The 26,675-nt window shown below is 42.0% G+C and overlaps 1 protein-coding gene across 3 annotated transcripts; it reads right to left on the bottom strand.

The window, feature by feature from the left end:
- Positions 1–382: 382 nt before the first annotated feature.
- Positions 383–26,358, bottom strand: LOC135495101 (cholesterol transporter ABCA5-like). Of its 3 annotated transcripts, none has more exons than XM_064783517.1 (30): positions 26,263–26,358; positions 24,974–25,124; positions 24,475–24,862; positions 23,968–24,089; positions 23,620–23,843; positions 22,960–23,203; positions 22,479–22,595; positions 22,140–22,287; positions 21,310–21,582; positions 20,787–21,073; positions 20,554–20,673; positions 20,226–20,364; positions 19,654–19,744; positions 19,056–19,195; positions 18,701–18,817; positions 18,113–18,261; positions 17,184–17,207; positions 15,723–16,002; positions 15,344–15,486; positions 14,809–15,069; positions 14,419–14,550; positions 13,836–13,988; positions 13,366–13,596; positions 12,940–13,140; positions 12,304–12,522; positions 2,697–2,869; positions 2,367–2,442; positions 1,944–2,158; positions 1,362–1,603; positions 383–1,031 (listed from the first exon to the last, which is right to left on the bottom strand). In XM_064783517.1, exons 2-30 carry the CDS (start codon positions 25,061–25,063, stop codon positions 883–885), a joined length of 5,148 nt encoding a protein of 1,715 aa, XP_064639587.1. In that variant the 5' UTR covers positions 25,064–25,124; positions 26,263–26,358; the 3' UTR covers positions 383–882. The 3 variants fall into 3 exon arrangements, with proteins under 3 accessions (XP_064639587.1, XP_064639588.1, XP_064639589.1); XM_064783518.1 differs by lacking the exon at positions 26,263–26,358 and adding an exon at positions 25,437–25,496; XM_064783519.1 differs by lacking the exon at positions 17,184–17,207.
- Positions 26,359–26,675: the final 317 nt, after the last annotated feature.

Here is a 26,675-nt window from a genome sequence, read left to right as displayed (position 1 = left end):
CTCTTGTTGCAGAGCAAATGCAAATCCCTCAATTCCGTGCTAACAGCCCGAAGACAGGTTGTGACCAACACTACAGCATTGTGTCTTGGTAGTCTTATCATCAGAACAGGTTGTGTACAGAGACTAGGGGTTATTCTCAACTCTGTATTAGACCAGAGCTGGTTGACATTGGGCCGGCTGGAAAAATGTCTTTCATGTAGATGGGTTCCTTTTGTTATGGTAACATCACTAGCCCTGCAGGTTGTGCATGCATCAAAGACTATGAGGACACGACTCGAACCTTACTCCAAGGTCTATAGGTTGAGTTGCGATGTTGTTCCAACAACCATTTCACACACAATGCCAACCAAAGAGAAAGACAATGTGATCACAAGTTCTATAGTTTACTTAAATAATGAAATATTTATTGCACATTTTAAATAGCAATCTGCATACATTAGTGCAACTGCATGTTTCATTCGACAAACACTAAAAAAACATGTACTTGGTGGCCACTTTGGTACAAAAGAGATCTAAAAAATTTGGATTTTTATGTCTACATGCATACTTTATGGATGGTCCATGTAATATTGTCTATTCCCGAAAATATATAACAGTAGTTTTTTACTATGTTAAACAGCAAGAATTACCACATTATTACCTTACTGGTATAAAATTTACATCAGCGGTGACGTAAGTTTCAAACTGACGTCAGTGGAAAACAACCACGCTCAGGGATATCACCAGATGACTGGCCCTCCCCCAACTGATGTCTTCAAAGTGATTGCAGAGATGAAAATAACAGGTTATTACATTCATCTGGTGTCTTTAAACTGATATCACAGATGCAAAACCGGGTTGAGTGATATCTTCTTAAGACTGCCCCTCCTCTACCTGATGTCTTTAAACTGATATCACAGATGCAAGATCAGGTTGAGGGTCATCCTCTGAAGACTGACCCTCCTCCAGCTGATGTCTTGCAAACTCCAGAAAGACCTGTTCCAGCGTTGAGTGACTCAAGGTGTAGTCTTCGATACCTACAAGTTGTTTACCTGAAAATAAACGTAATATTTCTGTAAGTGAACCAGCAATCCATTCAACCAGATATTTCTAGATCCATTCTAACTCCTTCGCGATATTAAGGACCCTAGTTCTGGCCCCAAAGTGGTTGTTTCTACTTAATTTGACATATCTAATCAGGACATCTTTCCATTTAAAAGAAAATAAGTTCCTTTCTGTAGACATCCTGGCTACGCCTATGCCAAGTTCAACAGAGATGCATTCCTACCATTCCACCAGCAACACAGCCCTAAAAAAAGGCTCCCAAACTTATCTAGCGACACTATTTTGAAAATAACCCATTATAGCTTCTTTCCACTAACCTTGCTCCTCCAGCACAGTGAACGCCTGCGCCAAAGACTTCATATCATCGTCAGGAATCTTATAAGTCGCACGATCCCCAAATGTCTCCGCCACCGACGCGTGGGGGAAATTCCCAACAACAAATTCAGTGAGTGACTTCTTCATCTGCTCCAGTCTCACGGCGTCTTTTTCACCAAGTTTTATTTCTAGGACATAGCCACTGCTATACTTGAGTTTGAGGTGTTGAGTTGAACCTATACACCTGGAGAGAAAGTTAACAATTGCTTTAATGAAAGTGATTTCTTCTTTTTCTGTGTTCTCAATCTTACTTCAACATTGTATGCCTGCTTATACCAGCATGCTTTTGACGTATACTTATACTAAGCCCACCCCTAACTATGTCAGCGTAAACCAGCAAGTTGTTACTGCTATACTTCATAGTAAGGCATCATTCCTACTAGCCCAGGCTAGAGGGAAATTCCCTTTAGCTCAGTTGGTAGGGTAATGGCCATATACGCAAGAGGTCTCGGGTTCAATCCTTGGTAGGGCTTTGGTGCTTTTCCTCTGTGTTACATTTGGTTTAGAGACAATTGCCAACTCACTTCATCTGTCCATTGACCATGATTGACACCCGTGAACACAGAGCATCTGCCTCCTCCATATAATGAGTGGTGAGGATCGCCCCACGCGGACTTCCCTGGAATGTCGAGTTGATGGTGTCCCATAGAAATCTCTTCGATTTTGGATCCATTCCGGTGGATGGTTCGTCCAGGAGGACAACTTTTGGATCACCGAGTAGGCTCATGATATAGCTCAACTGAAAATGTGTTCAAATAGTACTGGTTTAGAAATGATTAGAATGCAATTCGTGAAAATATGCTGAAAACTTTCATCAACATAAGTACCGGTATAAGAGGCAAGAGACTTTACCCAAAATTCATCAGAGGATGCAGTGATCAAAGGATTGCAGGGGAACCTCCCTTAGTGAACACCTTCGTAAACGTTAGTTTTACTTCCATACTGACCTTTCTCTTAGTTCCCCCAGACAGCTGCCTGGCTCTCTTGTTTTTGTGCTCCTCAATCTCCAAGGCAGAAATGTATCTGGAAAATCAGACTGACATTATGTATCTGAAGGGATGGTAGTTTAAATGTTGCACTGTCCTATCAATGGCGCAGATCAATGAAGGATGTCACACCTCTTGTTACTGATCAACAAACCAAGTCATAACAAGGTCGCATAATCTCACATCCAGGGCCTGGGTGTTTAAAAGAAGCAGGGCAGACATTTTTTATCACTTGCTGTGAAAAAGTTCAAACGCCAAACAATGTGCCTACATCTTTTCGAAAAAACAAACCGTTCTTTTAGAGATTTGATAAGTTGAGGATGCACCCCTCTTATTGCTGCATAACACTCGATATGCTCAGCCAAAGTGATCTCCGGCCATATCGGGTCGTGTTGGGGACAGTAGCCAAGATCCTGGAAAGCACTGGACATGCTCGAGTGGACGTCATTGCCGACAACAGTCACCTACAAGAGACAACATCAAACATCATTCGTAACTTATATGAAGAATCCAAGACAATTGTGACACAGGTGTGAAATACAATTTGCCATGAAAAACAATTACGATTTGAACTCTGACAGATACTCGACATAAACAATTATGTTGTATAGTAATTGTAAAACCTTTCTTATGAGTAGCACTGTAATGTGTAATTCTTGGAATTAAGTGTGCGAGATTATTGGAATTGGGTATCAGATAAGATACCTGTGAAAATTCCCACGGTCTACTTTTAATCCTCCATTCTCCCCAGCGTGATCAATTACGTCAGCATTGATGCGGCTCCTCATTGGATGGAGACGCATCAACGTTGCCCCCTGATTGGTGCAGACAAAGCTGCGCGTGAATACAAAACAGCTGTCCGCACGCTCTCGGCAGAGAGAGAGAGAGAGAGAGAGAGAGAAGAGAGCGATAGAGAGTTATTCCAGTCTCCCGAGTATTTTACGAGTATTTTATAATCACGTGCACGAATCGTCATCCCGACGAACTATTTTATCAATTATGACTTTGGTGTGTATAATTTTGTGAAGCAGTGTTAGAATAAAGGATCCGGACGTTAGAAGGCAAATTCAGGACTTATTACGTTTGTAACCTGTGCAAATACAACATGGCGACCTTCCCAGGATCTTCAATTCGTGACAGTGAGTCCGGATGCGTTTCAGTCTTGGAGCAGATTCTATTAACCGAGGACTCCGTTTTTCACGCCACGTGCTAGTGCTACTGCAGTCCATTATGTACATTACGTGTACACCTACGTGATTTCTAACTCGCTCATTTCATCGGGAGGCAGAATAGTGACGTTCGTTTGTCAATATAATATTTATAAAATCGTGAATTTTTTCTAAACTGTTCGTGACGTAAGTGCGAATTTCATTATATTTATATATCGTCACTTTTGTTATAAATCACTGTGATCGCCATGAATCACTGTGAGTGTGAGCGCAGCATTTTTTAATCGATTGACGGACACCGTCTTCGTCAGTACGCATAGTACACGTCTATCTCTGTGTGTACCGAACTATTCAACTTCTACATCATGACATGTGCTATAACGTTCACGGATGATGTGCCCAGCAGCCAGAATACTCTTCAATTCGCCCTGATGTCTACTCGAGATCCGATACCGTTCCAGGCTCCAGCTGATCCAGCGTTGCAGTTTTAAAAGAGACATTTTATCAACTTTTTGAAAGACATTTTATAAACTTTTGAGAGACATTTGTAAACTTTTTGATAGTCATTTATATTAACTGTTTTGAAAGACATTTTATAAACTAATTAGTAATAGGACAATATTTTTGTGCATCATTTCAATTTTGGCAGAGTATAGTACAATACTTTGCAATATCAGTCGATTCATAGCATTTAATGCATTTAATCTTAAATTTTCACTCGTTATTGCAAACTGACTGGAACCGGACCCCGAGGATTTTGACAACTGTATATCTATAATATGAACTTTGTTTAGCTTTGCCCTGTTACAGCAAGATAGACAACGGACCAACCCAACCTTTAATGTTGCATTTCCTTTTCAGAAGAAATTAACTTTTGCTTCCCAAATACCTGACTTTTTATTCCTTCATAACTAACTTTTACCCCTTTACAGTAATAATGGAAGGGCCAGCAGATCCAGCACCACCTGCTTTCAGGGGCACCGATTTTCTACCTCCTTTGTTTGATGGTGAAGTGATCGACCATGACATTTGTCATGCACATATCTTATCGTTTATGGACTACCTTCACTTCCACAATCTCCACGAGCCAGCAAATGCTGCAGAGATGATTCATATCATAACATTGTTCAAGGCTAGACTTCGTGGCAAAGCACGTCTGTGGGCAGAGGGAAAAGTTTTCCCCACTATCGCTAATCTCAGAGCACAGTTTATGCAGCGGTTCAGTCCAACCCATTCAAATTTTGCCAATGTCAAGCATTTTCATTCTCTTTCCCATACCCCAGGCGATTCAGCCGAAATGACTCTCAATAAGATACGCTTAGCAGCCCAGCGTATTCATTATAATGAGGTCCAGGTTCGAGACAAATTCTTACAGGTTTTGCCTACCAATTGTCAGGCAGCAGTCATCATGGCTGCCCCTGCAGATGCAGACGTGGCAGTTCTCGTTGAACGTGCTCAACAATATTTAGATTTTTCTGAGCCAGACAGGCCAACTACTGCTAATAAGCAGGTATCATTTATCACTGATCAGGTCCATGTGACCACTGCTAGTGCATCCACTAACAGTAGTGCTTGCGCAGTTGACAGGCTCACTGAGCAACTTGCTGCTCTTCGCACAGAAGTGCAAGATTTGTCTATAGAGGTCAGGACTCAACCTCAGGTTCATTTTAGTCAACCACAGTCCAACTCTGATACTGGTGCTCGTACATATAGCTCGAACTACCGTTCAAGTTCGCCATCTCCTGTGAGTCATCAGTCTAGACGTCCTAGTCGTAGTCCGGCTAGAGACCATTATCGTTATAGTCATCGTGTATCCAGTAGATCCCCATGTAGGGACAGTCGTCGTTCTCAGGGTTCCTATGGTATTTCTCGTTCTGGTAACTCTCCCCGTCGTGCCACCTCCAACATTGTCTGTTATTTCTGCCACAAACCCAATCATGTGTGGAGAAACTGTTATACTTACCAGAACATGGTCAGTCGTGGGATGAACCCTACTTTCATGCCCGTAAGGCCTCCAGCGCCACCCTTTTCTCCGTCCCATTATCAGCCATCAGATAATGGTCAACAGTTTCGTCAGGACACTCGATGTCCTCAACCCTACCCGTTCCAATCCTATAAGCCAGATAACAGGTCTAGGTTTGATCAGTACTCTGGACCACAACAGCAAAATTTTTAGATAGGAGAAGCACTAACTGCCACTTAGATGCCTCTCCGACTCTATTTTCTGCTCAGCATTCTGGTGATCAACATTCTAGTGATCATTTGTCTTCATCGTATAATCCACATTCTGAATATCTTGGTGAATCCTCTGCTGACATTCAGCTCACTTCTAGGAATTATGCCAAAGGTTATTTACCCACAGGCCAAGGTTTGGTCATTTTATTTGATTCAGGAGCCACTGAGACTCTGATTGGTTTGGAAACTGTAAGGGACTCCCCCTATTTGTCCAAATTGCCCAAGGTTGATATTAAACCAATCAAATTTCGTATTGGTAATGGAGAATTTTTGTTTGCAAAACAGGCCATTAAGCCTAAACTTACTATTCAAGGGAACCATTTCAATGTATACTGTGTCATAGCTGAAAATTTCATTGGTCCTGATATTCTTTTGGGTACATCTACCATGAAGGAACTCAAAGGTTCTTTGGATTTCATTACAAATTCGTTCAAGGTCAGGTCAAAGAAGGCTTGGTTACGTCCTACTGTCAATACTGTCATTAGACCAGGTCAGGTTAGGGTCATTCATGTTAAAGGCAAATTGCCCCATCACATGAAAAACTCGGCACTCATATTGAATTCATCGTCTCATTTGTCTAGGTTTTGTCCTTCAACCATGATGGTCAAATTGAAACACGGTTTAGCTCCTATTCGTATTTATAACCATTCTCGTAAACCCGTCAATATTCGGTCTGACAAGCCTATTGTCTTCACCAACTTGGATGATTTTATTCATGTAACTCAAAGTTTGTCTCCAAGCTGCCTCAAGCAAAATCAACCCTGTGCTCCGTCACAACCACCTGTTGATGATCAAGACTCGCATTTGTCAGCTAGGGACATTTTAAGGCGAGATGTTAAATTAGACCATAGTATTCTGTCTACGCCAGAACAGGCCAGTGTGTATGATATTTTGGAAAACCATGCTCCAGCATTTAGTCTTCGAGGTGAGGTTGGGACTTGTCCCAATTTTGAGGTGGACATCCATCTCAAGGATGAAACCCCTTTCTATATCCGACCATATCCGGTCGCTGAGGAAAACAAACCTCTCATTGATAAGGAACTTGATAAATTAGTCAAGTTGGGCATTTTGCATCAAGGACATACATCATATTCCAGTCCAATTTTGCTTGTCAAGAAGAAGGATTCTACTGAGAAGCGCGTTGTAACAGATTTTCGGTTTTTAAATAGTCGAGTTCATTGTGCAAATCAAGATTTCACTCCTTTGAAAACCATCTTAGCTAGAATCGGTCAGTCAAATTGTAAAGTCTTGAGTGTCATAGATTTGAAAAGTGCTTTTCATTGTCTACCTTTGTCTCGTAGGGCACAGGCCTACACCGGCATATCTGCCTACAACGGTGGTCGAACTTTTTACTATCGTAGACTTCCAATGGGTTTGTCCATTTCTCCGTCCATTTTCTCTCAGAAAATCAATGATATCCTTTCTAATATTCCCAACTCTAATCTCTTTTGCTGTGCAGTACATGATGACATTCTCATCTTCAGTAAAGATAAGAAAGAGCATACTGTACATCTGCAACAAATTTTCCAGGCTTTGATTGCCAATGGCTTGAAGATTTCTCCTAAGAAATGTCGCTTGTTTCAGACTAGAGTTGTTTACTTGGGTCATGTTCTGTCCATTTCTCCTGATGGTTTTGTTCAAATTTCGGCTATGAATGACAAGTGTTTGTCTATTAGGAATATGAAGACCCCTACATGTCAGAAAGCGGTCCGAAGGTTTGTCGGTGCTGTGTCATATTTGAGTCAATATTTACCTAGATTGCAGGAATTGCTTACACCTTTACATGAGCTGACACGCAAATCTAAGCATTTCCATTGGCAACCCCATCATGAGATAGCTTTTCATACTATCAAAGACTTGCTCATCAAGCCACCTGTCTTGAATGCACCCACTACTAGAGGTGAATTCAGATTGTATAGTGATACTTCACGTATTGCTACAGGTTCATATCTTGCTCAATACTCTGATGGGCAAGAACGCATCATCGCATACTATTCCAAGCGCTTGCCAAAGGCGGCAAAGAACTATTCTGTTAGTGAGCTTGAATTACTTGGACTCCTCATCAATGTAACAGCTTTTCAGTATTTGTTACAAGACAGGACTTTCCAGGCTTTTGTTGATCATTCTTCTTTGGTTCAGATTGTAAAGTCAAAGAAGCAGCCACCGACCACTAGGTTGCAAAAGCTGCTTGAGCGACTGTCTCCCTATAGTTTTCAGTTGTCGTACATGCCAGGCAAAGAGCTTGTGTTAGCTGATTTCTTGTCACGTGCTCCTCTAGATGATGATACTGAGTTAGATAGGATTATGCCAATCGCGTTCCAGGCACAATCACCTGTTATTTATGAATTAGAGTCTCTTTTAACCCCTGTTCAGGAGCATGCATTTTATACACTGCCACTTCCTGAAAAGATTGTTACCAGGTCATATGCAAAGAAAATGAACATTCCTGTGCCTCTTCTGCATAGGCCAAAACCAATTCCCAAACCACGAACACATGTTCCTTGTCAGCAGACAGTGTCTGTTGCACCTACACACACTCCTCTTGTTAATGGCATTCAAAACAATGTGCCACCAGTATCTATACTTCCAAAAGCTCCACGTGTGCCCATTGTTACATCAACAGTGGCACCACCAGTGTCAGTGATTCCATTTGTTCTCCAACAGAATGACAAATCTCAATCATCAACCAAGGTTGCTGATGAACCTAGGCTCATTGATTCCGCTCTTCCTCCATCTTCTGTCGTTGAAGAGTATTCAGATGATATTTTAGATCTCCTGGTTAGACCCACACCATTGGTTCCAAGGATTGATAGCATGCATACCAAGCATGTCCCTGATCAGGCATCTCTGAATAAGGTATTGAAGATCATCAGACGCAAGGTGATTCGGGATTACAATCTCCCTATTGAGGCACAACAGCTTAGTACCGCACAACAGACATCTCCGTATTTTAAACCCATCTATGATTACTTAGTCCATGATATCTTGCCAGCAGATAAGAAAGCTGCTAGGGTCGTTAGCATCAAATCTGAGCAGTATCTGACTTTCAATGGCATTCTGTTCAGGATTTTCTTTCCCACCAATTCTGAGAATTTCTGTTTTCAATTAGCAGTTCCGGAAAAGTATATAGATACCATCATAGGCCAACATCATGGCTCAGGTTTGCTTCTGGGACACGGAGGATGTACCAGAACTTATCTCACCATTAGGAAAAATTTCTATTTTCCATCTATGTTCCAACGCATTGTCTCGTATATTCAATCATGTGATAGGTGTCAACAACTTAAGGGAAAGTCTGATACTATGCGGACATTTCATGAACGCATTCCAGCCAGTTTTGAACCATTCCAGACCATTAGTATGGATTTCAAATCCATGCCCACATCTCCATCAGGTTACCGTCATATGCTAGTGGTGACATGTGCCATGACCAGGTTTGTTGTGGCCGTCCCGCTCAAGACAATTGACGCCCCCACTGTTTGTGAAGCCCTTCTCCAGAAGGTGATTACTCTGTTTGGCGTCCCATCTGTAATTGTGTCAGATGCAGCAGCATCTCTCACCGGTCATCTTGTTGAATTACTGTGTGCGACACTTGGCATTCAACAGAAGCTTGTCTCTGTAGAAAACCATGGTAGTCTTATGGCTGAACGGCAAATCAAATCCATTGCCGACCTCATCAAAGCAAATCTCCTTGAGTATGGTGTTTCTTGGACTCAATTCGTGTCCACAGCAGTGTACACATACAATTCATTTTCAAGTGCTCACTTGGGAGGTTACTCTCCTTTCTATTTGCTCTTCTTGCGTGAACCAGCTGATTTGTCCACTTTGAATTTCAAACCATGTCTAGGTCTCTCACGGTCACATGCTGAGTATGTCCAACATCTGCGACAGAAATTTCAGAATGTGTCCAAATGTATGCTGCAGCTCCAAGAGCACCAGCAACTGTCTCAAAATGCCAAGATTGCTAACAAACTTCAGAAATCTCCCATCTATGCTGAAGGTCAGTTGGTTTATCTACATAAACCCAACACTACAGGGATGACGGCCAACACAAGAAAGTTTAAGACTCTTTGGGTTGGCCCATTTGTTATACACCAGGTTTTGGATAGGACACACTATATTATAGCAGATTTGAAGGGAAACATCATTCCTGATATCTTCAATTTTGCAAGGTTGAAACCAGCATTTTTGAGGGCCACAGGTCAGAAAAATGTAGCCCATCTCCAGCAGTTGCAAAACTTGCTTCATAAGGCAGACAAGGCACAGGATGAGAAAGCTGTGCATGCTGCTTATGCTTTGGATTTCACTGATGAGACAGGTTCCGCTCATGAATCCACCACCTATAGAGGCGACATCTATGCCTCACAGGCTGAACTTTGTGATTTCAATATTCATTTGTCTCATGCCGAGGGTAACCATGGCATGATTGCTCCCTCTGTGTTGTCCACTAAGCAACAGGATGATTTGTCTCGGCTCACTTGGCAATCTCCCTCAGAGTTTGATTACACCACTTTGAAACGGGCGCGTTTCAAAAATGGATGCCTAGAACTCTTGCTCTCTGTGCCTTTTGGGCAGAAACAGTTTAGCTATTGGTGGTCACCTCAATTTGAACCACATGTTGTCAGCATTGTCCAGTTTGTGTTAAGTGCCAAGGATATAAGATGTACAGGGTGTCCCAACCCGTTAAAAATGTTCAAAGATAAGACCATTCATGATAGGTCACATATTTTGGCGAAAAGCCAAGAGAAAAGTGATTAGACGACAATTTATTGAGAATATGGTTTGTATTTAAAACATCTCAAGTGGTTTCTTGTTGTCGTTGTTATGGTAATGATGTCATTTGGTGTTTACAACAAGACGTTGCTATATTGCTTATCAAAACAAATCTTTACGAGAATAATTATTTCACCCTCATTGCTATTTTTATAAAAGCTAGTGAGTTGTTAGTTGGATAATTGTAGAAACATCTATTAGCTATAGATGTGATATTTTTTTCTACTTGTCTTCAATGAAGCTTTGTGCAACAGTAATCTGTCTATTGAACAGTTTTCCAGTTTGAGTATTTTATTATCAATACTCTATTTTATTGGATGTTTGTACGGCTACATGTTAGCAAAGCCAACTCTCATCAGTCTTGGGACTGATTTATTTTCGTGATGGGTTTCTGTCTCCAAGCAGTGCTTGTGGCAATTGCTGTTTCGAGACAGCTCACACAATAGTGTATGATTTAAGCAATTTGGATACTTTTGTGACAACAACATTTTTTTTCGTTGAGGTTTTGTAAATACGCGTGTCATCCAGAAGTTCTTCGAGTTAAACTTTATTTTCCACAGTTTTCAGATGCCTCGTCGACCGGTCCAGTCAGTTTCGCAATATTCCCAGCAGAGGTTTTGACACTTCATTGTATCATTGCATATTTTAACATGCTGTTTAGCATGAGATTAATGATTCAATGTATAATTATATTGTAACCTTATGCTCATACTTTGTCATGAATGAAGTGGTCATTCATTAGTAAGTGGAACAAAATACATATATTGTAACTAAGTTCGGCCGCTGGCTGAACACTGTTGGGAACCCCGAACCATATGATGTAATTTAAGTTCATTCGCTGCATGAACACCTCGTTTAAAGCCTTATTATCATTGATTGTACCCCATTCAACAATACTATGTGTTAAGCCAAAGTCATATTCCTCTAATTGTTTTTAAAAAAAAAAAAATATTTTAACTTCGTAAAATATTTTACCAGTTCCGCGGGATGTTGTATAGTAATTGTAAAACCTTTCTTATGAGTAGCACTGTAATGTGTAATTCTTGGAATTAAGTGTGCGAGATTATTGGAATTGGGTATCAGATAAGATACCTGTGAAAATTCCCACGGTCTACTTTTAATCCTCCATTCTCCCCAGCGTGATCAATTACGTCAGCATTGATGCGGCTCCTCATTGGATGGAGACGCATCAACGTTGCCCCCTGATTGGTGCAGACAAAGCTGCGCGTGAATACAAAACAGCTGTCCGCACGCTCTCGGCAGAGAGAGAGAGAGAGAGAGAGAGAGAAGAGAGCGATAGAGAGTTATTCCAGTCTCCCGAGTATTTTACGAGTATTTTATAATCACGTGCACGAATCGTCATCCCGACGAACTATTTTATCAATTATGACTTTGGTGTGTATAATTTTGTGAAGCAGTGTTAGAATAAAGGATCCGGACGTTAGAAGGCAAATTCAGGACTTATTACGTTTGTAACCTGTGCAAATACAACAATTACTCAATGATTCATTGCAGAGAAATAGAAAATTTCTTCAAATTCATCTTGCGCCATATGGATTTCAGCGCTGTGCAACATGTAATGTCCACTAAGATCATTACTAAAGGAGTTTTCATGTGAAATACAACAATTGAGCTTTACATGTAAGAAATCTCTAAACACAATAATAGCACTGCTAATGCAAGTACATGTAGCAAACAATCTGAGTTTAACCAAAGCTTACATTTCCACGTGTCACCCCTTCCTCCGCTATTATCATATTTAGTGTCGTAGTCTTTCCTGCTCCATTAGGCCCCAGCAACCCGAATACCTCCCCAGGGCCGACGGCAAATGAAGTATTACGGACAGCGACGTGGATGTTTTGGTCCCGACCAAAACACTTGTTACCCTTGACAGATTTCTCAAACTCTTTTCTGAGGTTTTTGACAACAACAACTGGAGCCTGAAATAATGAATAAAGAAAGTAAATAATTTTATTTGCAGATTCACACATTTGTGACCCGCCATGACAAAATGAGTCGCATGGCGCTCTGAGTTTGACAGGTTAAGACGGACTGGTTGTTCCTTTCACTATTGCCTACCTTTTGTGAAATCTTAGCATATCAATTTCTTCTATTATGTTCTGGTGTCATTTTAGGCTCATCTTCTGTGCGACATGCGACTCATTTTGTCGTGGTGGGTCACATTTAAGCCTAATACAATAGTGTATTCGAAGATTGATAAAAATTTTCACTTTTTTCTTCAAATTTTAACGAATCATAAAAGAGAGGGGCGTGAAGATTATGCCATATTACGGTATAGTAATCTATAAGTATGAACTTCAAGTTTATACGAAAACAGCAATGAAAAATATTCCTACATTTTCTCCATCCTGATCCAACGACTTCACTCGCCGCCTCTCCTCGGTCACGTCAGAATCCTCGTCCCCAGGTATGTCATTGTTGTCCAACTGTTGAGTATCTGGCTGTTTAAACGGCAGAATGTCGCTGATTTTCCCGCCTGTACTGCGGACGTCCAGGACCAAGAGGAGCAAAAACACCCAGATAAGGTGGATGGGAGGCTGGAAAGAAACTGACAAAATTAGGCACTAGACGAAGGACACCCTTTTTTTTCTCTGTTCAACCTGTGTCTTCAATGGCAGTAAGACGCATCACTACCCTGTCACAATTGACACATCCTCCCAGCTCCACAATCCATCCAAGACCTGCTGTCTCAAATACACCAGGGCCTGCCCAGCTCATGCTAAAAATATCTCTTGTTTAATCTTGTTTAAGAAGCTACTCACCATGATCAACGTGATAAGAACGTTATTGTCCCACTTGAAATAATCCCCAAACGGAATGACCGGTTGGTCCTCCACTAAGCTTGCCAAGCGGTAGACCTTGTCAACATAGTACAGCCCACCGTAGACGGCGTATGGTGGGTCCACGATGGAGAAAATTGTGTGGAGCAACTTTCCTGTGCTTTCATTGGTCGATTCTATGGTTGCCACGGCAATGTAGGGCAAGAATGACGTCTGCAAAATAGCATGAGAATTATCAGGTATTCAGTTAAGTAATGTCACCAGACCATTTTACTGAAAGATAGTGGTCTTGCACAAGACCACACGGTTTCACTAAAGCTGGTCAACTACGACACCGGCTGCCCAGGGCTGTGTAACATTACTATTTGCAATCACACTAGATGACAAGAGGTTAGACAAGTACCTTTGGCCAGATCTATATGACACTTTGTCGTGGTCAGATCTATACTTACAAACAGTAATATGTTCGGCACAACAGTCAATGCTGTCTCAGACTTGGCGAACATGAACGAGAGGTTGAACGAGATCAGAGTCATGAGAGGAATGTAGAAGAGGAAGAGGATGAGTACGCAGACGACCGCTCCGGCGTACATGATCGATTCAACCTGCAACAAAACTGAAAACAGTCAGGTGGTCGTATTTAAAATCGTTCCTGTGAGACACCAGCAAGGTATTATGAATCAGAAGCGAAGAAATTTCTGTGCCAAACTTTATTGCCAGCTGGAATACATTGGTCATTTATATTAGTTTTCAAGGGACTATTGTCTTGGCAGAAAAAAAGAAGCTGCGCCTTTGGCGGAAAGAGTGTCATATTATGTAAAATCCAAGAAGGACATCATTGTGTTGCCAATGGCCGGTAACTTGTGAAAACAACTCACCACGCCGCAACAGAAGTCTGTATGACGTAATAGACCAATTTGTGATAGCACACAATGTATGGCGACCCCTGTGGAAGATGCAACCTGAAAATTATTGCTCCCTGACAAAAAGGGGTTACACGTTTCATGTGCCCCCCCCAAATCTGACACTTCTTACCTGGAATGCGAGCAGTACAATTATTGCCAAGACAGCGCTGAGGTAGTAGAGCATGACACTGGTGAAGAACATCGTTCCCCAGTACATGGACCATGTGATGCCAGAGATACGGAGCTGGCTTCTTGCTTTGTCCTGAAAAAAATTAGACAGGTAAGAGATAGGAATGACAATTAAATACTGAAAAATCAGTGCAATGTAGACACATTTGTGACCTGTTGCAGCAAAACTAGACGCATGTCCCACAGAAGATGAGCCTAAATGACACCAGGAGATAATGGAAGGAATTGATGTACTTAGATTTCAAAACAGTGACGTCATTATTCTGATGCTTGCTGAAGACGAATCTAAAGGAGCTGTCTTCCATCTGCTGAAATCAGAAGACTAACCCACCTGTCTGTCCTTGACAATATCAGAAGCAAATCCAGATGGAAGGGTCGACAAGGCAACACCAATCATTATCACAGACGAAAAGACGCCGTTATTCAGCTGATATCCCGGTGAGACGACTGGCCATGGAAGACTGGTGGCATTGATGTGTGCCAGGGGGTTTGACATCACCATCTGGTAGAGGGCGTTGGTGATGATGTTTAGGGCGACTGGGAGAGAGTGGACTGCAGTGTCGTTGTAGACAGCAGTGAAGTTGCTTGGGCCCTGTCAAATAAAAGCGTATAACTATCAAGAAGTTATCAATAAGCAAATTTGTATTGCACCCAGGACCTAGGACACTTAGGCACATTGAAAAGACTTTTGGAGAGGTGTGTCTATGGGAGTTCCTTAAAGTCCAGCAAACTCTCTGTTCTCCCATTGAGAGCTGGAAGTTCCACTGATCTCGAGCTGATTTGTAGAAAGACTGGTCCCCAAATGTCTTGTGCCTGGTGCGCGGCACTTTTGGCTAAAATAAGGAAGGAATAACATCAATACTTACTGTTCCTGGGTCAACATGATGAATCTTGATCCCAAGATTATGAGGAGCTATCAGGGAGAGGTTGGCAGAAGCGTTAACCATCTCTGGAGACAGCCCCTGGTACTGAAGACCTTGCACGAACTTGGTGACATTGCCAGGAACCACTGGAATGGAAATAAGGAAAATGAGATGAAAGAAGCCACCACTCGACAGTAGGAAAAGCAGAGGGCGAGTGGAATAGTGGTTTGAACACCGTGCTCACATTCAGATGGTCATGGGTTCAACTCTCTTGGAAGTATTACTGCCGTTTCATGTAAGTGTCTTTGAGCAAGACATATATCTCTACATTGCTTCTATTCTTCCTTCGATTAAGACACAAAGCCCGAAACACTCCACTCACCTGTGTCGATTTCATAAATCATGTTAGGTAACCCCAAATCCGGTCCAACAGACATCTTGGCATAAAATATAGGAGTCATCAAACGTGGCTTAGGATTTGCGAAATCTGGTTTGCCGATTCCAACGTTTTTGTTCACGATCACCCCGATGAAGATTAACACCACCGGGAAAAACACGCGGAAGATCATTCCCATTTTGTTCCTCAGGGTTTGGAGAGCTCGGATCTTGCAGACGGCTTTGAATCTGCGCCAGGAGAGGTTTTCAGAACACGGGGGTGGTTCCTGTTGTGTGAGAGAAAGAGAAGACACTTCTGTTAGTTTTTTGAAGGGCGGAAAGGTAATGGATGTGGAGTGGAATCCAAAATCAGAAACTGAGATCTCGATACCATCTGTACTATGTCCTGGCTAGCCAGTGCCGCCATCATCATCATCATCATCATCATCATCATCATCATCATCATCATCATCATCATCATCATCATCATCATCAACTCTTAGCTCTATAGAAATCTCGAGGCATCCATGAGTCAGTGCCACCAGTAACATCTTACTCAGAAATATTTTGGTTTTTTTTTTACTATATTATGTGCAAAAAGGTTTTTAAAGTTTAAAAAAAAGGGTTTGGATGTAAATCATTGGTTATTTGTAAACTTTGAGTGATGATATGATATGTGACAGTTAAAGTGTTTTGACTTGATTAGTATTGCAATGTTAAGTGCTTCTAAGAGGATCTATTGCTAAGCCATTCGTTCCAAGCTCCTTCCTGGGTTAAAACAGCACCAAACTCAGATAAGAATAGTTAGAAGAAAGATTAAGGAATCACATTTTCAATAGTAAGGTCCAAGGCTGCCTTCCAAATAGTGCTAGTGATATTATTAGTTATTTATATAAGCTGATATCAACCTAAGCTCACAATCACATTCAAAATTCTGTACGAGTTTTGAAATCCATCACACATGCAAACCCAACATCACAACCTGTGCCAAAAATTACTCCCATTCAAACCCCCACTTTCCATCAATTCCATAACTTCACCACCCAACCAATTCCCAAGGACTAGGCATAAGAACTTTAAAGGCCCATCATTATGGCCACTGAAGCAAGATGTGCCTTCGGTAAGAGAGAACATGAAATAGTTCAGGGCACAAGGCCAAAAAGGTGTCACGAGCAAAGGGCCTTGGGTTGGCCACCTCCGTCAGTCACGGTACAACATCTGCAAGAAAATTACCCAATGTAACCCCAGAATCACTACCCGAGCCAGACAGTTACCACCCATGCACACCTCTACACCTACAGAAACTACCGCATGTTATCTCAATCAAATGCATTTCTATAAGCCTTTTCAAAGTTGCCATTGGAAAATAATCAAACCTCTACAGCACAGAATCTACTGGTCATTTTTAGGAAAGTGTTTTTAAAGCATTATCCAAATTGCCATTGGAAAACATGAAGAAAATGGTTACCATTTCGTCTAGTTCTGTTGGAAGCTGAAAATCAGTAAAATATACTGAACAAGTTATCATATCAGTAAACATGCGAGATGTCATGAGGAACCGGCGTTAAGATAAATGCCAGTGGCGGCGCCACAATCGATCATACCTTCTGACGCCATGACGTCATTTTTTGGTCTGTTGACGTCGCATGAGGTTAATCACGGGAAACCATTGCGTACATTTTTGCACAGGATTTCAACAACAGAAAACGTGCCCAATAACTGGCATCGCGCATATTTTCCGCAAACTTATCTTAAGAAACTGATAGCTCAATAGATTTAAAACAGGAAGATGCAAACGTCGCCGAAATCGGTCAAAAATAAGCGATCGTTTTCGGGCTCAGAAATAACATGATAATGCATTGGAAATGGAGAGTTTTGGTATGATCGATTGCAGTGCAACGCGGCGGATAAATCGCGCCGGTTCCTCATTGCAAGGTTTAGCTTGTCTACACCCGTGTTCTTTTCAAAATGGCCACCTTGTTTTGATTTGGTGGTTAAAGTTTTCAAGTCAACAGGCGGATCCAGGAGGATCGCAGAGTCAGCAGCCAAATATCTTGGGTACGCAAGTAATAGAGACACAGAAATGAATCATTAAGAAAACACCTAACACCAAACCGAATCAGCAGACCATCTTACCTCTCCTGCATGCACAGATTGTGAATTTGAAGACGTTTCAATAGTCTGTAACTACAGTAAGCAAAATAAAGGGTTGATAAAAAAATTGTCCTACGAGAGAGGGTGTCTTACTACGAGAGGTGTCTGCAATGAGAGGTTCCACTATATATACATATATGTACGGTACCGCAGTTTTCGAGTTTGGCCAGACCTGTTGTAGAGGTAATCCAGAGAAGTGAAAATTGGAGATGCTACAGAATTGTAATATTTTAACCAAGTTACCTCAATGTATAATCCAGCCTGATCTGATGACGCTCTTGGACCGGAGTAACTTCTCTTCGATGTTCCTTCCTCTTGCAGTGATGAGCCACTGTCAACTGAGTCACCCGCGGCTATCACATCATCCTCGTCATTATCATCATCAGCGCCTTCTGTGGAGAGAAAGAGAAATGAAGTGGTCAAGAGCTGATTGAAGGGCTGTTTGAAAGTAGAATCATAGGAAGATGTTGATTGGCTGTGAATGACACGAATTTAACAACAGACTTTTTGGCTGTTACTTTTGTGCAATCAAAGGTCACTGATTTTCTGTGTGATTGACACTATATGTGACCCAACACAGCAAAAAGAGGCGCATGTCGCACAGAAAATGGGCCTAATTGACACCAGGAGATCATTGAATACTCTGATTTAACAAAAGGTCGACGAAAGTGAAATGAACAACCAGTCCGTCTCAACCTGCCAAGTAACATGTGCCTGAGTTTGCTATGACGGCTCACATAATTGAACTGTCACTCACACAGAAATCTCAGAAAGCTCGATAGCTCCATCAATTTTTCTGATTTCTTGAGTAGGAAAGCTGACCGCACTCACCAAGTCTGAGGAAAACCTCTTCCAACGTTGTCATGGAAACACCGTAACTGTGGATACCAAGAGACTGAGATGTCTTCTCTCCTGTGTCACTGTCTGTCTCTAATTTTGCGAAAAGCTCTGGAATAAAATGGAACAGAATGGTAGAAATGCTATAAAGTATAAAGGGTATTTGATAACCAGGAGAAGCTGTCCTTGATGTTGAGTCCTTGCAGCACCATGGCGCACAGATGATGTACCCAAGCCAATTTCAACAGAGCTGCACCACTTTCAGGCACTGATCAGGTAAGGGGCTTACTAGGATCGAGAGACAAGTCCTCTCTTGAGCTTTAAGCACAAACTCCTTCACAATACTTACCAGGGAAGAGAGACACGTCCTCTATCGGCAGGGTATAGGAAACCTCCTGTCCGTGCTTCCTGGTTTCTTGAGCATTTGGCACACACCCCTTCACCACAGATGTGATCATGGACACTTCTGCATTTGGGTCGATCACCATTCTGTAACGAAATACATGTATATAAAAATTCCATACAGGTTTCAACAACTCACAGGTCTGAAATCCACATCATCACAATACTATTGAGATGCCGATGCCCTATTTTCCTGTGACAAAACACTTGAGTAGACCAGGGTCCGGTTGTTCAGAATAAGTTCTGTCACTGACCCAGGCGTTAACTTAAACTTGGCATTTAGCCTGTGGACGCCAGCATTAGTGACAAAACTTGTTCTGACCAGACAGGCCCAGATGGCTATGAAGCAGGCCTAGATGGTAGCCAATACCAAATTTGTTCTTGAGGAAGAGAGAGGAACCGCAGCACTGCAGACGTCCACTCTTAACGCACTGACCCTGGCGTTAACTTAAATTTGGCGTTTAGCCTGTGGACGCCAGTGTTAGTGACGAAACTTGTTCTGACCAGACAGGCCCAGATGGCTATGAAGCAGGCGTCCCACTCACCCTAGATGGTAGCCAATACCAAATTTGTTCTTGAGGAAGAGAGAGGAACCGCAGCACTGCAGACGTCCACTCTTGATGAATGCTTTGCGGTCTGAAATGTAAGAAAGCGTTTTCAGATTTTGTCACCATTTCGAGGCCACAAGGTTCAAACCGTTTGCATGGTATTTGAATGGACAGTTAGACTAAATCAGGCAATTCAAATAATGTAATAATGCAGCAGTGGGGAAAGGGAGTCCCAAGTTGATATATTTGTGTTCTGTCATCATTAAATCTACAGTGAAACAGTTCTTGTGAAACAGTTCTCGTGAAACAGTTCTTGTGAAACAGTTCTTGTGAAACAGTTTTTGTGAAACTGTTCTTGTGAAACAGTTCTTGTGAAACAGTTCTTGTGAAACAGTTCTTGTGAAACAGTTCTTGTGAAACAGTTCTTGTGAAACAGTTCTAGTGAAACAGTACTAGTGAAACAGATCTAGTGAAACAGTTCTAGTGAAACCATTTTAGTTAGTTTAGCAGTTCTAGTAACACGGTTCCAGTGAAACAGTTCAGCTGTCAGATGTCAACATTGTACATACCAGCCAAGATATCTGCTTCATCCATGAAATGTGTCGTCAATAGGATCACTCTGCCTGGACGTTTAGCCTTCAGTAACGTCCAGAGCTGTCTACGAGAGTATGGGTCCATGCCAGCCGAGGGTTCATCAAGGAATACAACCTGTTTAGGAGAAAACGAATGATTTTAATCTTTTGAATAATGTGTGGCTAGTGAAGCTGTCCGAAGGTTAAGAAAAAGTTATTTACTAACGAACTAAGGAGTGTCATTTGAAAACCCCCTTTGAAACTACTCCAAACTGAAATACGGTTCAAACAGTTTGGATCAAGTCAGAAATTTCTCTACTCTTACCCTTGGATTTCCTATGAGAGCAATAGCCACGGAGAGCTTCCTTTTCTGCCCACCACTCAGGGTCTTTGCCAGAGAATCGCCCTTGTCCAACATATCCACATCTCTCAACGATTTCTCAACCTACAAGGACAGAGAAAGCTAAGGTTAAAACACACGGGGGAGGACATAGCGCAGTAAAATTTTCATTCATTATTTCATCAGACTTGCAAAAACTGGATTCTGGTTCCCCCTACCTCAGACTCCACAGAGCTCCCGGCCAGCCCCTTGATCTTAGCATACACAGTCAGATGCTCCCTCGGAGTGAGGTCATCAAAGAGGCAGTTTGCCTGAGGACATACACCGGTCATGCTGCGAATCTCATCCATGTCGTTCGGATTGCAGACATCGTAGCCTGCGATTGTCGCTGTCCCGCCTGAGGGGTCGATTAAGCCTGTCAGCATGTTGATCAGGGTGGTCTTCCCCGCACCATTGTGACCAAGGAGACAAGTAATTTGACCATTGTAGATGTCAAGACTCATATCTGTAGAGAAATATATTATGGGGGTCAGCTTGAAACAGGACTGTGGATTGTTTTGGCTAGAACATAAAGTTGTCATCAGGTCATCCAAGTTTTTCATCTTAGAATAGAGAGAGAATAATAAACTTTTCTTAAAACGGGTTCTTACCATCCAGGGTGGTTCAACCAGTCGTTGCTCAAGTGTTTCATTCTAGGATAGAGAGACTTCTAAACTTTTCTTCAAACATCACTTTACTAACCTTTGACAGCTGTCACTGTTTCCTCTCCCTTCAGGAAACTTTTCGTGATACCAAACAACCGCAACGTTTCTTTGCCGACTAATTCGGGTGGAACTTCTTCAACTATATTGCGCCGGTCCCCTGGTGGTGCTATGGAATTCTCCTCCCGTTTAACCAAGTTTCCTGAACTTCCGAAAGCAGAAGAAGAATCTTCTGGGCTGATGCTGTGTTTCCTCGGGCACCAGTAGGATGGCATTAAGAAGAACCAGGGCGGTTGTCGAGGGCCATATTCACCTGAATTTAAAAAGAAAAAGTTGAGGTTATCAATTCAATGGGTGATATGAATAAAGAGTAAATGCTTTTATCTAAAACTCCATGTACATTTACACTTGGCCTTTCTGTACAAAATTGAAGTAAAAGCATTTGCTAGCCTTTATTCATATCACCCATTATCACTCAGTAACAGGATCATGGCTCAGACTTGGGAGTGTTGCTTTCTTCAGTGTCTGGCAGTAAAAGACCTTAAGTGCAGCTTCTAGTTTGGCTCACCTGAGTATCAGGACCAGATTTGATTAAGGCCAATGCGCGTATCATAGTGTACATGACTATTGAAGGAAGCAACGAGTTTATAACCCACCACCAAAGCCCCAAAAGGGTGTGTTCAATAGTTGAGTATGATCAAACTATGTGACTTCCGGTCGGCTTGTATGATCACATGAGTGTATCGAGACCGACTGGGAATTGAACCCGGGACCTCAGAGGTGACAGACGTGGGTGTTACACTGCATCACCCCGACAGCCCGATCACCTTCCAAACCGAATGTCCTAAATAGGAATAAAATTGCACTAACCAGGAACAACTTTATCGAAGTAGACAGCCAGGAGGCCGTAGAGAAGGAAGTCTACGAAGAGCATGGTTAGAGGGGCGTACAGCGGAAACTGCCCTAAGGTCAGTGTGTCAAATGTCATGCCCTTGTTGGCGATGTCGAGGAAGATGGCCTGAAAAATGATCAATGAAAGATGTAAATCTTTCGTTAATAAGTTTGCAAATGCATGTTTTCTAATTCCCTTCTTCTTCCTCTTCCTCTTCTTCTTCTGTCTCTTCCTCTTCCTTTTCTGCATTCACTCTGTTGTGATAATGGGAATCATTATGGCATCTAGGACAGAGCTGTGATTGAAATCTTCCCTACCTGATCAATACAGAGGGCCAACGCTGTCGGTGACAGGAGGCACAGAGCCCACTGTCCTGCTTCTGGGATGGTTGAGGTGGGGAGACCATCCGCTCCGACTGACCTGGTTAAACTTATCTGAAAGTTAAGGGAAACATTTAAAAATTGTTGTCTTGACATAAAATTTTGAATTTGAAGAGGCAATCCCAAGAAAAAATCTTTTTAGCTAAATTGTTGTTCGAGACAATGCTAGTGTTAGCTTCACTAAGCCTTATCTCCAAATGAAATTTCATTAACGATAACAGCGTTGAGACCTAATGTCAACGTTGCTCCTAACAGCACTTGAGCAAATGGACCCAGTACTCAATGGCTGATATGAAGAAAGTCTAGCAAATGCCTTTACTTCAATTTTGTACAGAAAGGCTTGGTGTAAATGTACATGGAGTTTTAGATAAAAGCATTTGCTAGTCTTTATTCATATCACCCATTATTTCCAACTTACCGGTAAGTATAACAAGCTGAAAACAGCTGTCGCCAAACTTGCCACCGCTCCAGCAGTCGTAGCCTTCTTGAAGAATGGTGACAAGACAAAGCCCAGGTTGATGATGGTGAGTCCATAGAAGAGGAGAATCAGGTACAAGAGGAAGAGGTTACTGTTTGTGAATAACTGTAGGAAGTGGGCGAGGAGGACACAGACGCCCGTCACGACCATCATGATCACCAGGTAGACTAAACTCCACGATGACCTGCAATTGGAATGATAAACTTCTTTCTATTATATTGAAAAGAACTAGTCTTAGCAGAAACTTCTGCCAGGTGGACAAAAATGAAAAGTTATCACAGAATCATCCCCAAAAGTATGTGACCCACTACGACATATTGAGTCGCATGTCGCACAGAAGATGAGCCTAAAATGACACCAGGACGTAACAGAAGAAATTGATGTTCTCAGATTTCACAAAAGGCAGACAACAGTGAAATGAACAACCAGTCCGTCTCAACCTGTCAAGCTGAGAGAGACATGCGACTCATTTTGTCGTGGTGGGTCACATATACTTTGTAATGCAGGGAAGTGGCATGGTCACGATTGGCAAGAGATGTTCCCAATGAGATGTAGCGGTTTCTGAGTCAAGAATGGTGAAGAAGTATCAGAGCAACTCACCAATAGACAGAATCTCGGAGACCAACAATCTTCATCATCTCGCGTATCTTCGACTCTTTTTCTGCCACAAGGTTCACGACGAGGAAATTGACGAACGGTGAGTAGGCCACTACGAAGTAGATGGCGCTCAGAGTCTGTATGAGGATGATACTCGGTGTGAAAGGGAGCTTTGGAAACATCTGGACCTGGAGATCTGGCTGGGTGAAGTTTGCGCCGCTCTTGAACTGAAAATGTCAAAAATAACTAACTTAGCATTAAAGGTTTGGAGAGGGATGACTGCCGCTGGGCATTTCAGTGCCTGCCTTAAAGATGCCCTTAGGTCTTTCTGCTGTCAGTAGAACAACCAACCTTGATGATAGCAGCATCGAGTACAGCTTGCAGGACAGCAAAGCCAGAGTAGAGATAGGTCTTGGCAGGGCAGCCAGGTTTGAAGGCACTGCCTTTCCTCTCATCATTGCCACGACACTCGCCTGAAAAAGCAATTAAAAAAAATATTATTGAAAGGTAAGCCTATCAAATTCACCATGATTTTTACATGTATATAAAGTCTCAATGTTCTACTTCAGAAATCTTTGGTATTTCTATATACAAATCAGGTTGAGGTAGTCTCTTGCTAGGAGTAGTCAAATATATGACAAGATTGTTAACTTGCAGTTGTCATATATATGCCAAGATTGTTGACTCGCAAAAAACAGCAAACTACAAAAGATTTTTACTCCTGAATGAAAAAGAAATAGAGGAGTTGCATTTTAGCATGGGGGGCCAGAACAAAAACACATAAACATATTCGATTCAAATTCAAACTGACACCTTTCGATCTTTACCAGACACTGGCATATTCTTTAAAAATCTTACCATTATCTACATAAATGCTTTCAGAGTTCGCCAATGTCTCATACGGCTCCCTGATGGAATAACTGACAGATGCCGAAGAATTATCTATGGAATCGAACTCGATTCCTCCCGCGATGACAGTATGATTCATTCGATACGTCTCCACCATTTCTGTCTGATTATCAAACATAATATAATCCATGGGAATACTTTTGATTAGATCTTCGATAATAGTTCTCGTATCTTGAGTATCCGGGTACACGAGGAGAGTTTTCCCTTGGAATGGTTCAAATGACGACTGGTTGAGGTTTTCGGCGGGAATGTCTGGAATTCCTGGCATTTGTTCCGGCGCAAGCAGCAAACGAATCAACCCAAGGATAAGGACGAAGAAGATGGGGTAGAAAATTTCCTGAAAAATTTGAAATCATTATAACCTCCAGAAAATGTGTTCAAAGGGTCAATAGTATTTCGATTTCCACCCCTAACTTGATGCCCCCTAATTTGAGTGTCATCAGCTTACCTGGAAAGTTTGGTTTTTATTCCTTCGTTTTAACAGCAGGTTTCTCTTCAAAAGAGCAGAGAGCTGCTGGAAAAATCCAGCCCTGGTCATGACTACTGTGGTGATGGTATCTTGCTAGAAGGTCCTGTCTAACTTATATACACTCAATGCTCTGAAACAAGAAGAAGAGAACACAATTATACCATGGATCTTGCGCTAAAACTGACACTGATACTGTAAGTCTGTAGACTGCCAAATTTTCGCACCATTTTTTTTCAATTTGTGCAAATTTCTGAATAAGAAAGTATTTTCCAATCTTTATTTTGGCCAGTCAGTTTTTTCAATCAAATTTTTTTGGGCAATTTTTACTTCTGCAAAGAATATTATTTGTGAAATCCACAAAGATTAACACTCATGAAACATTTGGGGGTTTACAGGTTTTGAATTTTAATCCAGTTTGAAGAATATTTCACCAGGAACTTACAGCTCCTTTGCTTTGTAATAATGGTATTTTAACTTCCTGAAGGAAATGACACCACTATGGCACTACTCTGTTGAGCACAGCCTTTACGTTTGGTTATGTAGGTCTATTTATGCATGACTGCAAATCAAGGTCATCACTATCATTCATAAATAGAACCAATTAATTGTCACGTGGAGTCAAGTGACTACCACATTTGACCTTATCGACCAGTTATCAGAGTGTTAATAAGTCGATCACAAAAATGTCACAAGCTATATCTTATCATATCATTACTGGCATCGTAACCCTATTATATTGGATTTGTCATGTTTGTGTTCACATATTGACCTCTGAATTTTCTAAGGGGGCTAACTCTGTGCATCAGTCTCAGACAGAGGACAACTCATTTCATCGTCAAAATTAGCCACCCAGGACAGGTCAAATCACTCCAGCAACAAAACATGACGACCGGCGGTCCACCTCGGCTGGGGCTGGAAGTTGGAAAAACATACGTCTCTGCAGTTGACATAAAGTTCAGTGGTTGCCACTGCCATCTCGGCATCTGGGGCTGTGCAATACTTATCAGCAGTATGCAGTATGGGTCCAGCAGTGCAGGAGAAAATGCACATACGACACACTGCAGCACGCACAGTGCAATGCTATGCTGCGAGGCTGTAGTGTATCTGTATGGGCCTAAATGAAATTAGCTGTCAATTTTGACAGGTGCCAGGTCACGAGGTGGATCACTGATCAGTCCGAACTTTTCCGATTCGAATTTTTAATAAATTCACACTGGGACAACCAGTTTTTTGTGACTAAATATGAGCTATAGGATAAAGTATTTCACCTCAACCCACGATTACGTCCATCCGTGCTTGCGTAAGGCCGTATTTACGGTTAATATCGGGAACAAAATTAATCTCACTGAACGCTTTGTCAGTTCTATGAATCACCGCCGGGCGGCGCTCATTTTGGTCCGTCTGTCGAATTTTACATGCACCCGCTGAAATTCTCACCTAGTCTACAGAGGCAGTAGGTCGAGTGAGGCTTGGGTACGATGCTCACCATTGACGACGCTTGGAGAATGAGCTTTATTCTCCAAGCGTCGTCAATGGTGCTCATCGCTGCTAAGCGTCACTCGACCTACTGTCTCTGTGCACTGTGCGAAAATTTCAACGGGTGCATGTAAAATTCCACATACGGACCTAAGACCGGGAGATTGGCCCAGCTTTTTAACCCTTTTGTGACTTGTCGAGTTGG

The sequence above is a fragment of the Lineus longissimus genome, chromosome 10 (genome assembly GCF_910592395.1).
Source record: "Lineus longissimus chromosome 10, tnLinLong1.2, whole genome shotgun sequence".
Lineage (NCBI taxonomy): Eukaryota > Metazoa > Nemertea > Pilidiophora > Heteronemertea > Lineidae > Lineus > Lineus longissimus.
The sequence above is the reverse complement of the archived record's forward strand: the minus strand, read 5'-3'. Positions and strand labels throughout refer to the sequence as shown.